The sequence below is a fragment of the Eptatretus burgeri genome, chromosome 9, assembly GCF_056783735.1.
Source record: "Eptatretus burgeri isolate ZD-2024b chromosome 9, Ebu_testis_v1, whole genome shotgun sequence".
Lineage (NCBI taxonomy): Eukaryota > Metazoa > Chordata > Myxini > Myxiniformes > Myxinidae > Eptatretus > Eptatretus burgeri.
Window position 1 is genome coordinate 30,131,673 of NC_140969.1, and position 16,627 is coordinate 30,148,299.

The 16,627-nt window shown below is 41.8% G+C and overlaps 1 protein-coding gene across 1 annotated transcript in view; it reads right to left on the reverse strand.

Annotated features, from left to right (window-relative positions):
• Window positions 1-16,627, reverse strand: part of ECE2 (endothelin converting enzyme 2) — a 111,074-nt gene that overhangs the window by 49,077 nt on the left and 45,370 nt on the right. The window contains exons 3-5 of the mRNA XM_085894579.1: window positions 6,676-6,826; window positions 6,047-6,262; window positions 5,571-5,695 (exon numbers count right to left, since the gene is read on the reverse strand). Of these exons, the coding sequence (XP_085750705.1) occupies window positions 5,571-5,695; window positions 6,047-6,262; window positions 6,676-6,826 (492 nt within the window). The remainder of the gene's footprint in view (window positions 1-5,570; window positions 5,696-6,046; window positions 6,263-6,675; window positions 6,827-16,627) is intronic.

Sequence of the window (16,627 nt, forward strand, 5' to 3'; positions counted from 1 at the left end):
GATTTTTATTTGGCCTTGAACGTTTACCTAGCTGAGAACTTACCTGGCAGGCCACAGCAGCCCTCAACATGGGCAAGAATTTTGTAATTTTGCCAAGGTACCGACACACAGTGGCTTACTCCTTTTGATCGGTACCATAGGATTGTTAATATGCATAAGCAAATGCTGGCAGACAGGAAGGTCGGCTTGATGTCCCTTCCAACAGGCCAAAATATTCAATAATCCAGTACTCTACGTGTGAAGCAACACGATAACTGTATCGTCAAAATGACAATCAAAAAGAGGTCAAAGATGAGTGCGCTTCTTCCGAGCCTCACTGTCCGTCAACCACCATGCAGCAAAAACCCAGATGCCTCAGTGATCCCAACTGAACCTGGCCAACAGAGAGCACCAGTTCAAATTTCAGAGGACTTGGTCATTGACACAATTTAATATACCTATGCACAGCACCAACTATTATGACATTAAAACCAACTAGTAATCTAGTTTATCCACTTATGTAAATGAGAAATTTGAAATTTTCATTTACCTCCCAATGAGCCATTGTTGCTTCTGTGAACATCACTTGAGTGGTTAAGTTTGCCCCTTAATATTTTCACCCAGCAGTGCATGCATTATCACCCCAATGCATTGTACAATATGGGGCATTTATTTTACCTCCTTCAGCGTGGGGTTGAGTGAGGAAGGGAGCATTGAGAGATGGATGCGGAAAATGGATGTCCCGACGTCCAAACACTTCAATTGTCACTATGCAAATTGGCAAGGTGGAGGTGTGGTGGAAAATTCATTTTAAAATATTAGCTTTGTGTTTTTCTTTGGCTGTGGCCAAATTAAGCTTAATGATTGATTCAACTTCGCAAATAGAGGCTTTTAGCCCATAAAATAAATATATTAGTGAAAACCTGGATGATAGACAATGATTGATTTAAAAGCTCATTAGAAACATGATTATTACATTCATTTTATGAGTATGTATTCCATATTCAGTTTTAATTATACCCATGTATGAGTATTAATAGACTTGATTGAAGCTTGTGTGATTACAAACATGAACCCCATATGGACATGCATACAAGGTCCATGGGAACATAATTGATACAGCTCTGTATTCTTATTGCTACTTAAATGACTAGCTCACAACATACTTGTGCTTTTAAATGCTTGTAAAGGTGTAAAGTTTATTGCAAAGCATTGTAATTAACTAAAGTTGTTTTTTCACCGTATATGGAGTTGTTCGCCAATAAGGATTATGGGTAAATGATCTAACCCAGAGTGAAGGCAAATGAAGGTGTGTTGTTTTACATCACATCCTTCAACAGAGGAAGCAGCATACACATTTGCCTGCATGATTGCAACATATACAGTCCTAAGGATAAGGGAGCCCAATCAAAGCACAAATTGAGTGCGAGATCAATTCCCATGCTTGCATATTGTGACCGGAGTTCCCATACTCGCACACAAACCATACATGGTGTTCTGCTTATTAACAGACTGAGGAACATTGAGTGATGTTGTTTTGTTGTTTTGCAAAGATAACATGTGCTGTTCTTTGTTCCACCCATGACCCCTCTTTTCCCCTTTCTATGCAAATAATTTTGCTATCAAAAGCTAGGCTTGTGAACAGAACTCTGAAAGGAGGTGGTACGCAGTGATACATCTTGGTGTATCTTTGCGCATTTGTTTTCTTTCCCGTGTGCACGTGAATAAATGGTTCAACTCGCACTGGAGTTACTGGGGTGACGTTCGACTCGGCTGGAGGTTCGAGTAATTCCACTACATTGGTACCTCTCTCTCACCAGCCATGGCACTTCAGTAAAGGACTTCAGTGACTCTCGGGGACCGACTCACTGAATTTTCCCCATTCAGATTTCTCCCAATGGCAAATCCTCCCTTTGGACTTGTTGATGACAAACTTCACGATAAATGGCTCCTGCTCTTCCTCTGATTATATGCTTGGAATCTCTGGCTGTTCTCAGAGCTGCTTCAGCACTAGTGAGTCAAGCAGTTCACTCAGGTAGATTGGCAAGGACTGCAAATCAGCAATCTCTCTTCAGGATTGGTCAAACATATTGTTACGTTTGAGGGGGGGGGGAATGCATTCAAAGGGTAATTAGGATGTTTAATTAGGTATGCCATGCTGTTCGAGTTTACCAGGATCTCGATGTAATAAGTAGCAATTCAGTGGTGATAAGTTGTCTAGTAAATGTTCATTTCTTCAAGGGGGAAATGATAATTGTCACGTAATTAGATAGGGATACGCGATAGGGTAAGTGTGTCTGCGTAAACCCCTTTTAGTATTCTCTGGAGGCTTGCCGTGACGTCACAGGACAGTGCTGCGGATGGCTCCGCCCCGTGATCACGATTGGCGGAAGGCGACAGCGGAGGGCCAATAAATGGCTCGATTGGAAGTGACGAGGGGGGGGGGGTAGAGGATAAAAAGGTTCTGTTCGGGGTCAAATAGGAAGAGGAAGAAGATCGGGACAGAAAACCGTTTTTGTGGAAGTTGTTGTGCTGGGAGCGTGCTTGTTGTTTCGCTGATTCGGCCCTGGTTTCTTCGTGTCTTGTAGCCTTGCTGAGCCTCGTGCCTCACCTTGGTTGGCTCTGGGGTTCTGCTGGCTCGGAGTACGGGGTCGAACGGCGGGCGGACCTGCCTCCCTCTCATGCTCGCGGTTTGGCGCCGGAGCTGGTTCCCTGGCGGCTGTGAGCGGACTTGGGCCAAGACCAGGAGGTCGACAGCACCACGCTTTCTCCTGCCCCCCTGACGAGAGCAAGGCCAGCTCGTCCAACGCCAATCCAAGGACTGTTGCGTCCACACCACGGTCCAGCCTGACTACCAGGAATAGCTGCGTTGTGTGTGTGTGTGTGTGTGTGTGTGTGTGTGTGTACCTGGCGCCTTAGAGGGTTTGAGATTTGTCTTTGTTTTCCCCACGCCCGATCCCACACCATCCCATCGAATCGCCCCAGATCCCTCTTCTTGCCGAGTCTTGTTATTTTTGGTTAGAGGAATAAACGTTATCAACTCAGTGAAAAGCGACTCGTGCCACCTTCCTCGTCCCGTTTGCGGTAGAGCGATTAAAACCGCCATCTTTGGGTTATAAATAAATAAACCGCCTCCATCGTTTTGGCTCATTCTACGTTGGCGGGACTGTTCAAGTCCCGTGGACGTCACAATATCCACTGCCCTTGGTATTAACTCAGCCAAGGAATTCTTCCTTTCATCTGCTCTACCTGTCAGGGCATTCTGGGCCCAATCCTATTAATGATCTCTCTGACACTCTGGAAAATCCCCTTTATCTATTCGCTGATGACTCTACTCTCTGCTGTGACATCCCTCATCCTCCAGACAGGCAGGCTGTGGCCTCTTCAGACCTTGACAAAAATCACAAGCTGGTCAAATACTTGGAATACCTCTCACAATCCGGATCAATCCCTCTCTCACGATCTCGCTCCAAAATGACCGTACTGCAAACCCTCCAATCTACTTTCTTAAGAATCCTCTTGAGGAAGTTGTCATTCAAACTCCTGGGTCTCACAATCAGCCATGATCTTTCTTGGGCAAACCATATTTCAAAGTCAGCCTGAAAAGCCAGCCACTGTAAAAAGTCCTTCCTTGGCACACCTGAACTCCTTTCCATATGCAAGGCCTTCATCCACAGCTTGATGGAACAACAGCTCCCCATTTTGGGCTGGCACCCTTGCCTCACACCTTGCTCTGCTTAATGCCTTGGAAACCAAGGTCATCGATTATTGGAATCTCCCATGATATAGCGAAGTCGATGGGCTTATCACTTTCCAATCGCAGACAGGTTGGTGGTCATTGCCGTATACCACCTCCTTTCTGGTCTTGCACCTTCTGTTCTTTCCATGTCTTGTAACCCCCCCCCCCCCCAGTTGCCTGAAGGATGCACATGGTCCACCATCAACCCTGTTCTGGTGATACTCCCCAAATCCAGGATCACTGCTCACCTCCTCTCATTTGTACCTCTTTTTTACTCACCTGCATTAATGCCCACTCATCTCCCACCCCCCCCCCCAAGCCCTCCTCCTTCCAAATTATCAATTTTTCCCTCATCAGAGCTTCTCCTTCTGTATCTATTTTGTCCACCACATCAAGTCTTTCCTGTTCCCCATTCCTCCCCACACCCATCATTTGTCCAAGCCTCCCTCGATATTGTCCTTCAACTATGCTGTCCATCTATTTTGTCATCTCCACCTGCCCCACTGTTCCTTTTGTCCTGTTGCGTCCTGATCCAGTCAGTCTTCTAGCTTTTCCACTTTGGGGGCGGGGGGGGGGGGAGAAAGAAGCCTCCACACCACATTCATTAACTATCCGTTTATCACCTGAAATTCACTGGGGGTATAAAACCTAATGCTGCACCAACAATATTTGTTCAAAAGGAACATACCCCAAAGGCATAATCATGTATTTCTTTTCTGCAACTTATTGAAAGAAGTAAAGCTGAAAAAAAGTGTGAATTTTATTGCTCGAGAAAAGCTTGCACAAATGAAATATTTCATTTCCAAAGCACACATCCATCTTTACAAAACCAAAGTTATTTGCTTTTAATAATTACAGCATTTTGTGTTTTGGTTCTGAGCGAATGCAACATCGATTTTGGCTGCAGACCTGCATTGACATTGGTGGTAATTGGCTCGAGGGCTTTAATAGTTATTGTGGAAACAAAATCCCGAAGGGGCCAAACTTTGCGATGACCGAGCTCAGAGCTACGGTATATGTTTATGCTTCTCAAGGATTTCCCACACTTATAAAAGTAGGTGTCTGTGTGGCACAATCAGATTTTGACTTGTGTAGTCCAATCAGCAATGATGGGATTCAATGGCGGTTTTCACTTTGTCGAGAAACTCGTCGCTTGGCAATTGTGACGAAGCAACTACTGCTCGGAAACCAATGTTAATCACAGCAGGTAATTGCCTGGGATCGAGCTATTGCCATTCCAAACGGCAATGTCAAAGGTCGGCATATGTGCAGTGAAAGGGTGCACCAGTGTGAACCTTTTAAGCATCAAACAATCCCCTGTGTGGATACCTTCACCAAAATGCTGGTGTCATTAGGTAATCAAAGTAAAGACCAATTACTGTACTGTAGTGCCAAGAAGGAAGCCAGACATAATACACATGTGCGTGCAGGTGTGCTCACGCATGCACACACAAACAATTTTCCAAAAAGGGTAGTATTATGGAGCACTTGTAGCTCATGGGTAAAATCAACTACATTTGTATAATCTGGCTTGAAGGGCTCTTAAATCTACCGGTGTGGCATTTTCGCATTTTTCCCCACAATATTTGGCGAACTAACTTATGTCAGACTTTCTTTCAATGGAAGAAAGCTTTTTGGACTCAATGCCTTGATGTCACTTCCAGGGTGTCACATTGAAATCCCAGTTCAATGAAGCTCGAGGACAAAGTGCAATACGTTTGCGAATTACAAGTGTGAAAAAGTGATGTTCGTGGGGTCGCTCCAAGAATGTGCTGTGTACGGTATTTGAATATAATCATTATACACTTTGCAACTCCGCCAACAATAAAATGAAAAATAATTAATGAAATACTTTCTCAATGACGTCCTCCAATGGCTTTGATCCAAGTTCTTCGATCCTATCCTCATGCATGCAAGCCACGTAGAACTTCCTAGCTTTCCTCTCAGCTTCACTGGTAACATTCATCGTTTTGTTCTCTGTCAACACACATCAGGAACACCATTTTGAGAGTCCTTTCATTCAATTTGACAAGAATATTTTTTATGCTTAAAAACACTTGGCTTGCTAATTCAGCAACTATTTGATCAAACCCACTCAGCACCAGAAGGTGAACAAAAATACCTGACAATCAAATGGAAGAAAAGGCCATTTTGCCCAAACACCTGCCACACTTCCATCCAATTAAACAGGTTTGACCCCATGAACTATTACATGCTACAAACAGAAAACAAAAAGCAAGCGTGGACTTTTTACGAGAAACATCAAAATACATCCCTCACGCTAAATGCATAAAAAAAAATGCATTTTTTGCCAAGAAGTGAGCACACCAAGGAAGTTCCTGATGATGGCCTGATTGTGGTCAATGAGGTTGTTGAAGGTGTTCCAACGAGACTGGCCATCAGGTAATGGGTTTTTCTTCACCCATCCTCCACAAGCATACTTGTAAAAATCCTCACATGGATCCACTGCCCAATTCACAGAAGCAAGAATGCTGCCGGATATCTGTACACAGGTTTCTGTCAAGCAAAGAGTGCGCGAAAGATCTGAAAAGGCAATGGGAAAAGGAAAGTTTAATAAGAAAGAAGAATATCATAATATAATGGATAAACTGGCTTGTCAGAGTCACCATCTGAATTCTTTGCCCACGCTAGAAAGAACCCAGATACAAATCCCATATAACACAAGTGTTTGACCATTGTCTGCTGTCTTTGTCCAGCATGCTATTTATACACAAGCTTTTCCAGGAGGGCAAGATCAACATGAAAAAAAAAAATCCATCAGAATTTCAAAAGTAGAGTATTGCTCATCATGCCCTTCACTTTTGCAAAATGATTTGCATGCCATGCATTCTGTCCAAAAAGACATGCACTTTCTAGATTATTGATCATTGGAAAAAGACGGCATTGCCACCTTCCAAATCCCAACCCATCATTGGCCTATCTGGCATAATCCATACCATTCTGGTAATTTACAATAAGGGCGATGATGCAAACAAGCAGAACGAGGCTCAGAATGAAGATGACGGCAAAAAGCAGACGCTCCAATCCACTCCTTTTCTTGATCAATGCAGAGTTCCAATCAATGAGCCTTCTGTAGGAGAATCCCACCTGCAGGTACACAAACAAGGATCAAAACAAAGTGCACCGATGTCAAAAGCCGCTCCCATGACAGAAATTATGAGCAAAACCAAACTCTCATGCAAGTTCTGGAAATGAAGCTACGAGTACAAATGATTTGGTCATGGAAAGAGTTAAGAAACTCAAGCCACGACGACATCCGGTACACCATAAACTTCACATTATAATGCCTTGTGTGAGCTCGATTGCTAGATGTGCAAGGCAAGACCTGCTTAGCCATTTTAAAAACTGACATTAAAAACAATTTCAATTGATCAAAAGTACAATAAAATGGGCATTTTCAATCCTTCACAAATTCACCACAGCCCACAAAATTGAAATGTCAGGCCATGTGGAATGCCCTGGAGCATATTTTGCACAAAATTAAATTGTTCCAGACAAACGGAGGAAATAAAATAAAACAAGATTCGATAAGAAAATTGAATATGGGAAATGTAATCAATAAATAACAAGGACAAATATGTCCAAGAGCAGCGTCCTAAAAGGTTTTGTCGGACAAAACAAAACCAAAAACAACAACAACAACAACAACAGCATCCGATATTTCATCACGTGCCTTGATTAAGCCAATAGCGAGACCCGTCATAGTGTATTTACGTATTTACGAAATATCGTGTATTTACAAAATAAATAATGTATTTACGAAATTACAATATATTAAATGGAATAATCTCTAAATAGTAACGTGAACTTTTCGAAACTTTAAAGCAAATGTCCGAATATATTTAAAAGTTCATGATAGACGCTCTCAAAAGGCACCCTCAATGCGAGGATGTGTACAAGTGTTTAGTATTTAAGGAGATCCGGATAGTGTATATAAAAGGAGCCGAGTCCTAATATAAAGGTTTTGTCTTCACAAGAAGAAGAACAACAACAACAACGCCGCCGAGCTCTCTTAGAGCAGCGGTTCGCTACGTGAGATGCTGCTAAAAACCACTATTGGTCATGTTGATACATTTTTATCATAATGGGTTTGAAGGTGATAAAATAAATAATTGATGATGATTAAAACTTGATATTAAAATAAAATATATTAAACTTGAAATAAAATGTACTCAAATATGATATGATGTTTTAAAGTATGTATCCATTTGGAATTAACATAATTATATTTCTCCTCTGTATGGAAAGATGACCTGTAAAATTAAAAGTGTAAACAGGTTGAACTTTGCCAGTAAGTTGAATATAAGAAGAATTGCCTATCGTTTTAAAGCTATCTTAAATAATTTTTTATAAAAGACACAAACAAGTTGGAATGTGGATTTAAGAAAATGTTCAGATGTATCCACTAAGCTCTAGTCGCTTCAAGATAATATATCTTCCCAGTTTTGGGAGAAGCAGACTGACTTTTTAACCTACATAGGATGGAAATTTGTTTTAATGGCCATTAGAGTTGGCGTTTGACGTCATTCTAGCATTCTGTGCGATTAATATGTCCGGATTTGAATATGTGTTCTATCCATTTAAGCAGGAGCTGTCTAAGAAGACTAAAGATAAGGTTCACCTGGAAAATGTCAAGACCAGGCGAACTGGCGCCAGTGTCAGAAAATGATTTTTTAAAAACTATATAAAGACTAAGATTCTTCACTTGTATTTGAGTGATCTGGAGTGCGTTTGTCCACAACCTCCTGTGCACACAAATTAAAATCTGTTTGTTTGTTTAATAAATGTTCTGAATTGTACTGACGTTGTGCAACTGCATCTAGTCATTTGAAACAAAACCAATTTTGATCACCATTTTAATGTCTTTTGTGTCCAATAAATTAATCGATATAGGGTATTGCGAGTGAGAAATGAAGTTTTAATCCGGAAATATAGAATTATCACTTGAGGAATCAGTGAGTAGATAGCAAAATGCTAAGTACCTTTTGTTATGTATAGTTTCGCTATGATCAATATAATAATACGCTTGTTTGTCCATCCATGAGTAATATTCCGTTCCATCCATTGGTTGGACAGCTGGCCTAACTCTACCCACAATTTCAACCTGAAAATCCATACGGCCGCCATGTTGGTGCTATGCAAAGCCAAAGACGTTTTCAGAGCTGTCATATTCATAATCAATATGCCCCCCCTACAAGTTTTCAATTCAGTGTAAAACGACCAAAGCGACTGTTAAAAGGATCATCAAATATTGAAACATTGGAGCCGATAGGAGTCATGGGTGTTGTGAAGATCACATTAAGTAGAGGCCTCAGCGAATGAGAGATGCAATTCCAAGGGGTTTCCGTGTATCTCGCAGGATTGAGAGTTGGACTGGCGATCGTGACATGGAGGAGCTGTTTCGATCGTGGTTTTTATGAAGTCGGTGATAGCATTATATTATAAATCACAAATGTGTGCTACAAAGCATTAAATATTCCACTGTTTTGATGAAGTGATGAAGAAATATGCAATGACCGATGTGGGAATGCCCGTTTGCTATTATGAGCGGGAGGAGGGTGAGGACAGAGTTGGGGTTGGGAGTTGGGGGGGGGGAGGAGAAAGATGGGACAGTTGTGCTGGGGGAAGGTTGAAGCATTGGGGCTTTGGGGGGGAGGATTGTTTGAAGGCTTGAAGTTGGTAAAGAATCCACACCTTGGGGTTGGGAGGGGGGTGAGAACTTGGGGTTGGTGGAGGAGGGAGAGCAGAGATGGGTCAGAGTTGGGGGATGAGAGGTTGAGGACGTGAAGTCAAATTTTACATTGTGAGGATGTTCCACAGGTCTCTACTAGTAGTGATAAAGAATACATGCGAGATGGGGATAATAAACGTGATGCTCATCATCGCACATGCAAGACATTTAAGTTTGGCCATCATGCTGTTAAAATAGCTCGAGCTCAAAAGACAACTTCTTGATTGTAAGGAAGGATGGTACAGAGATAGAACACTGACCATTGAGCTGTCTAGCCTGAATTTGATTCCCGAACTGACTATAAACTTTCGGGTTGATGAATCTCATGGAGGACGTTGCACCACAAAGTGCGCTGTCCTTCAAGTAGGGAATCAAGCCAGAATATCCATCTTTTATCATGAGTTGGTAGATGTTAAAGATCCAGTGGTGCCTTGAAAAAAGAAGAGTGGCTGAGTTATCTCCGACACCCTGGCCAAATCACCTTCAGTTGAATCTCAGAGGTGGCAGCCAATTCATGAGATTCAGCCAAAAAATTTTCAGCTTTTCCCAGCTGACCCCACAGGGAAATAGCAGAAGAGAGTAGTCATTCATTTATTTTCACTATTACATGGCAAAACAGGGATTGGGAGGGGGGGTGGGGAGGAGGGAGTCCCAATATGCATAACAGACTTTCAATACCAAAAACTGTCCATGGAACATATTGACTTATTATAACGGCACTCGACTGCAATACCAAGTTGTCATGCCTGACAATCAAGGTGACTGCAAGTGTGAAGGAAGTGAAAATTGTGCACTTAATGTAAACATAAACGGTGACAAAAAATTGTGATACCAGCATCAATATCAATTTTCTTCCTTGTGTGTTTAGCCAAGCACTGGAGTGGATGCCAAAGCTATATAACATCATGTGTGCTTCCCTAAGGTGCTCTAGTACAGGCAACCACCTTTGAATACAAGGGTAATGTGGTTTGAGTCATGAGCGTCAGCAGTTCGAATAAGATTCGTAAACACGTAGTATGCATTATACAGACAAGAGATCACATTAAGATTGTGCACTAACTACCATTAAAAATGAATCCTTCTAAGCACGTTCCCAATGAAACAAGGCAGGATGTATGATTTAATCACAATGCACGATAAATAATTAATTGACCACATCACTATTTTGTGCACAATAATATTACTCGGATAAATTATAATGGTAGTTGTAGGAAACGTTTTTGTTTTTTTCCTTTACAGGAGTGAGGTTCATGAAAGAGCAAGTAGAACTGACAGTGGGACAACCATCAAGTTAATGAACAAACAGGAAAATAAGAGAGGTAGTAGGGGAGTAAACTGAAACGAGCAAGTAAAATGGTTGAGTTAGGAAAGGTTAATGGGGATAACAAAGGGTACATTGCCTGATTGAAGTCCTAAAAAGAAGAGCAAGACAGAACAGCCTCCAGAAGGTGGTTCCAGAGACAGGAGAAGCAAGGAATAAAAGAGTGCCCAGTCAACCTGGATTTGGAAGTTTAACCAGGAAGTGGTTAATGGAAGAACACGTGTGTCCATGAGTAGATAGGGAGTGTTGGAGAACTGAGAAAGCAGAGGGAGCAATATTGGAAAAACATACGGTAGAAAACGGAGACTACCGGACAGGCCTGCAATCTCAGTGAAACAGAACATGTGTTTCAGCCTTATCATGGTAGATTCCAATAACTTTTAGAGAATGAGACACCACAGAATAAAGGAGAGACAGATGTGATGCTGGGGTGCCAGCCCATAGTGAAAAGAAGTACCCCATTGTGTTACAAAGGCCTTGTAGACTGAATCGCTTTGATTTTTCATTAGAAGACTTGGATCGACGGAGAATCCCCAGTTTGACTGGATTTGCTCGCTGCCTTTGTTATGTATGCCTGATGTTGGCTTCATGGTTAGGGTGGCAGGCTTTAGATCAGAGGGTCCTGAGTTCAAATCCTGCTTAGCTGTTGAATTAATACCAGGTGGGGTTAACTCGGCCCGTCATCCTTCCGAGGTCGGCAAAATGAGTACCAGCATGCTGGTATACTGTGTCGGAGTGGCGACACATCCAGGATTGTGCTCAATAGCCAAGGAGACTGCTTAAGCAGCACCAACGCTCTGCAGAGAGTATGGTCCCAATCTCCTCCTCCTCCTCCTTTGCTATGTGGTTAGCCAAGGAAAGGTCATGGCTGAAGGTGAGGCCTATAAGTTCAAGAGACTGAAGCTCTTCCAGTATAGATGGGTGACCAAGAAAATATATAGGTGGGTTCGTTTGACAATCCTTCTGGAGTGATTGCTTTCTTTTAGAAAAGCAAATAAACCTTAAACTAGTGAACAGCACCAGTCCTGCTGATATTAGGTTTCTGGAAGATATACGTTTACAACTCAAAATATGCAGCACAACCTGGATCACAAAATCTGCAAAGGCAAGCACGTCATGTCTGCAAAGTTGAAAGCATGATATGGAAAACAGGAGTATTGCTTTAGTCACTTCCCTCTTTGAAAGATTAATGGTATCACCAGCTGGTGCTCACAGGAAGAGGAAGTTTGTGGTTGCTCCATGGAGAACAGTTATGCAAAAGTTTTGGGATGAAGAAAAAAAGAACAAACTCCAACTTGCTGAAAATAGAGAGAATTAAAAAAAAGAAAAAAAAAGAAAGGGCATTCGACAGACAAAAATCCAACCGAATCAAGGATCTTCAGGACAACGACATCCAGCATGTGATAAATTCATTGACCTGGCACCCCCTACCCCCACCAACCCATCTTCTTTTCTCCACCCCTCACCACCAAAAAAAAAAAAAAATTATAACAAATGCCCAGGATGCAAACCCAAAGGTTCACTTGGGTTAATGATACTTTGACAAAAATTAACTAAAATTAAATCTAATAGCTAAACTTCCTCCACTGAAATGTACTCAAGTTGATAAAAAGGATGAGAAGGGATGATAAAAGAAGAGGGAAAGGAGGGTAAGGGAGCGTGCACGGAGTAGTGAAAGAAGTTTGGAAGGAAAAGAGTAAGGAAAAGGAGGAGACTTGTATGGATGACATAGGGTGGTTGGGGTCAGGGGGGGGGGCATAAGAAAACTCTTCCATATATTGCATAGGTAGTGCACTTTACTACACAGTTTAGAATGAAAGATTACACAACACTGGGAGCTCGGTGTTGGTAGAGGGGTGGAGGGGTAGAGGATTAGTAAACATAGTGACCCACGTATATGACATTCCAAAGGTATCTTTATTACTATTTGGTACCATTTATATAAATTACAGAATTGCCACAGAAGGTTAAATTAATGATCAAGAAATGGTTTCTTATGAAATGCCTCCACAGCCAAAGGCCAGAGGCATTATGTTGTCAGGTTTTCCGTCCTTACGTAATCAGTTTTTTTGTGATGAAGATATCTTGTGAACGATTGATGGGATTTCAACCAAACTTGTTACAAGTACAGATTGTCATACGAGCATCAACAAGTTAGATTGTCATACGAGTTAGATATTGGGTTCAAAGGGTTAAAGGCCATGTGACCTGCAAGAGAAAATATTTGTAACTGCGATAACTTGTGAACAAACTACTGAAGGAATTTTCAACCAAACATGGCACAAATATAGAATGTGATACAAACATAAAGAGGTTATATTACATTTTGGGTTCAAAAGGTGGAAGGTCTCATGTGATGTGCCCTTTAATTGAAACTCATTTTGTTTCCGCAATAATTTATGAACTACTGAAATGATTTCAACCAAACTTGGAAGAAAAATGGACTGTAATACTAATTTGAATCAACAGGTCAAAGTTCAAAGGTCATGTACCATTTGTACCCACATTAGAAGCATGTGATATTGTTTATCTCTATCTCTCACTCACACACCCAACCTTCAATTTTTCATGTGACCTTCAACTGAGATCAAACGGAACTGTGGGCTGATGTCAGCAATTAGTGGAGGCATATCCATTGATGCATATTCATAAATTTCTCTTTTGTTGTTTTATTTTTCAATTGGCTTTTTACATCGATATTATTCCTAACCTACCTAGTGCATTCCTAACCTACCTAACCTACCTAGTGCATAAGGCAGTCGCATGCATAGTGTGCACTAGCAAATGCAGTACCCGCCCGAGGGGCGGAATGCATCCAATCATTCCTCACATTGCTGGGCCAAGTCTTGTTGCACACAAGGAATTTAGATGCAGGAGGAGGACACTTAGCCAATCATGCCTGTACCACATCAATATATATATATATATATATATATATATATATATATATGCAAAATGTTTTTTCTTTCTTTCTGGGGGTGGGGGAGAGTGGGCAAAGGTGGTTCTTTGGTGAGAAACACACATCAATCAACGACATACCACATCAACCGCACACCACACCTTGATGAGACCCCTTCACACTCCACACACACGCACACAATCACCCATCAATGCTCAAGCGACCTAAAAGTCCTGCCAACATCCCTATACTGCTCTATTTCCAATACTTCCAGGTACCTATCCAATTCCAATTTAAACTTACCTTCCGTTTCTGCTGCCACCATCTTTCCAAGGAGACCATTCCAAGCATCAACCACTCTGCTGAGTGAAAGACCCCTGCCTTTTCTCTCCTCTTCTTTACTCTCAGCCCCTGGTCCTATCATTGTCTACTTTGCTGACTAATTATTCTGCACTTATTTTGTCTATACCCTTCATTTCCGTAAACATATCTATCATATCTCCTCATAACAACCTCCTTTCTAATGTACAAAGCCAAATCTCCTTGAGGCACTACTAATAGCTGAATCTTGCTAGGCCCAGAATCAATCTTCTAGCCCTGCACTGAACCTTCTCTGAAGCCTGGTGTTGGCTTAGCGGTTAGGGTGGCTGGCTTGGGATCTTAGAGTCCTAAGTTTGAGTCAGTGTTTCTACCGTTTAATTAACACCAGGTGGGCTGACTATTTTCTACAATTTCTCACATTCTGCTCAACTTGCTCCAAATTATTTATCTGCTCTTTCACCATAACAACTATCCTTAAGTGGCTATTTCCTCACACATCCTACAACAGTGGGTACTCCCTGCTTCCCTGCCTACATTATAAGCATCAATCACATTTTATGCACTCCACTTCCTTTCTCCTTCACTCTCTATTTATACTCATTTTCCCCACCATATTCCCAAGGCCCCAACTCACTTAAATGCTAGACTTAAACTCAAGGCCTCATCCTCCATCTTTCAATAAACTAATCCAAATACCCACTAAACTGCTATGAACACAATTGCAATTTTTGTAGATACAAAACCTTCAACCCCTGACACAAATCTCAAGAACAAAATACGCAAAAAACATTAGTCTTGATCTGGCATAGGAGCTTACACAACCTCATGTGAACAAACCAGAAGTGATGCCACCCCAAATATTATTATTAATAATAAAACATGCAAATTCATAAAGTTTATTTGCATGAAAGTAATGTTGTTGACACAATCTATCGAATGCAATCCACTCTTTTTCTTGTTGTGCTGCTTTTGGATTTTTAAAATTATTTTTGGCATTGTGATGCAATTGTTTGAATTGCAATTTAATTTTTTCTGCAAACAATATATTTCCCCCCCAAAAAATTTATCTTCATTTTTTTTAACCCAGGAATTCCAGTGTTCAATATTTTAAAGTATTCAATATTTTCAAGATTTGAATAGCTCTGTCCCGACTAAATCGATCATTTCACGTCATTTTCTCGAATACGTGACGTTCATGACGTATGAATGCTAAATGAGGCATTTTGTGCATGCACTGTGTGTTTACACTTTCTCGGTTCTGCTCGCCGGGCACATTTAACCCAACATTGCTCGTGTGAAATCTGTGATTAAAATAGTCTTTGAAACATAATTTTCAGCATTTAGATGAGAGTGGCCATTTCAAGATAGTTAACCATAATTGTTCTGTTCCTTAATGGAAATCAGACTAGCTGAAATATCTGTGGAAGAGAGTAGCTGGGTTTGCACCATTTCCTGTTAATGCAATTTGCTAGTGACGGCAGTGGTTATGACACACATAAACACGCACACAAACGGACACTTCTCCTTTCACCAACAGATGCAAAAATCTGGTACAATTTATGTTGGGGCCCCCAAAGCAAACAACAAAAAAAAACATTTATAACAGCACTCACAGCCCATACAACTCCCACCCCCACCACTCCCTACCTATCCCCCTCCCCTCCTTCCTCCCAAACATGATTCATAGCAAATATTATGGCCCGGAGTTCAGGGCTCGCCATGAGGGGAAGCACTCGAGGTTCTCCTAAACACCCAGTCCTGAGGCCGCTGACCACAGATAACTCCACGGTCCAACGGGCTGTAGTTCTAACACAGCCATAGCCGCTTGACTTAGACCAACGGAGTAGCAGGATTATGCTTCAACGTTTCCACGGTACCCTAACTCGAGGCCACGCCCTCAGCACCACACCTGGTGATCTTTTGCCGAGTGGAACAGATAGATGCAGCACCGGCTAACTGAGTAAATCAGTTGGGGTACAACTTCCTGTCTAACTACACTTGTACACCGTGTCGGAATAATGAAGGAAAGGACAACCGAGACAGATTAGAAATAACGCCAAACAATTATTTATTACACACACAAGCAATAATTTAAAAGCAAGTATTACAGGTAAGAAATCAAAAGGCACGAAAGAGCAGATTTACCTCACACGTAGTCTTTCTTATAAAATCTTATTTACACAAGACACTTGGCCATCATTTAATCAGGGGAGAAGAAGACAAGAAAAGTAAAGTAAAGTATGGAGAAAAGAAAAGTAGGGTCAATTCTTTTCTCCCTCACCTCACACAGCCCAAAGGGGCTGCACCACAGTCCAAATATGCTAAAGAATGCAGGGGTGGGGAAGGATGGGGAAGATGGGAAGTAGTGATCTGGCACGATGGGACACGCAACCACGTCCCTGACGTGTCCAGACCCAGCAAGCAAGTCCTCTCCAGCGTGCAAGATATGCAACTCACCCTCCTCTGTCTCAGCTTCTTCCTCCTCAGGATGTCGCTTTTTCTCATCTCTGAGCCTTCTGTGCCTCGCAGGACAAGGACAAGCTGTGAGCTCCTTTCTGCTCCCAGAACATGGCTTTTTCCCCCACAAGGACGAGGACCAGCTCCAAACTCCTTTCG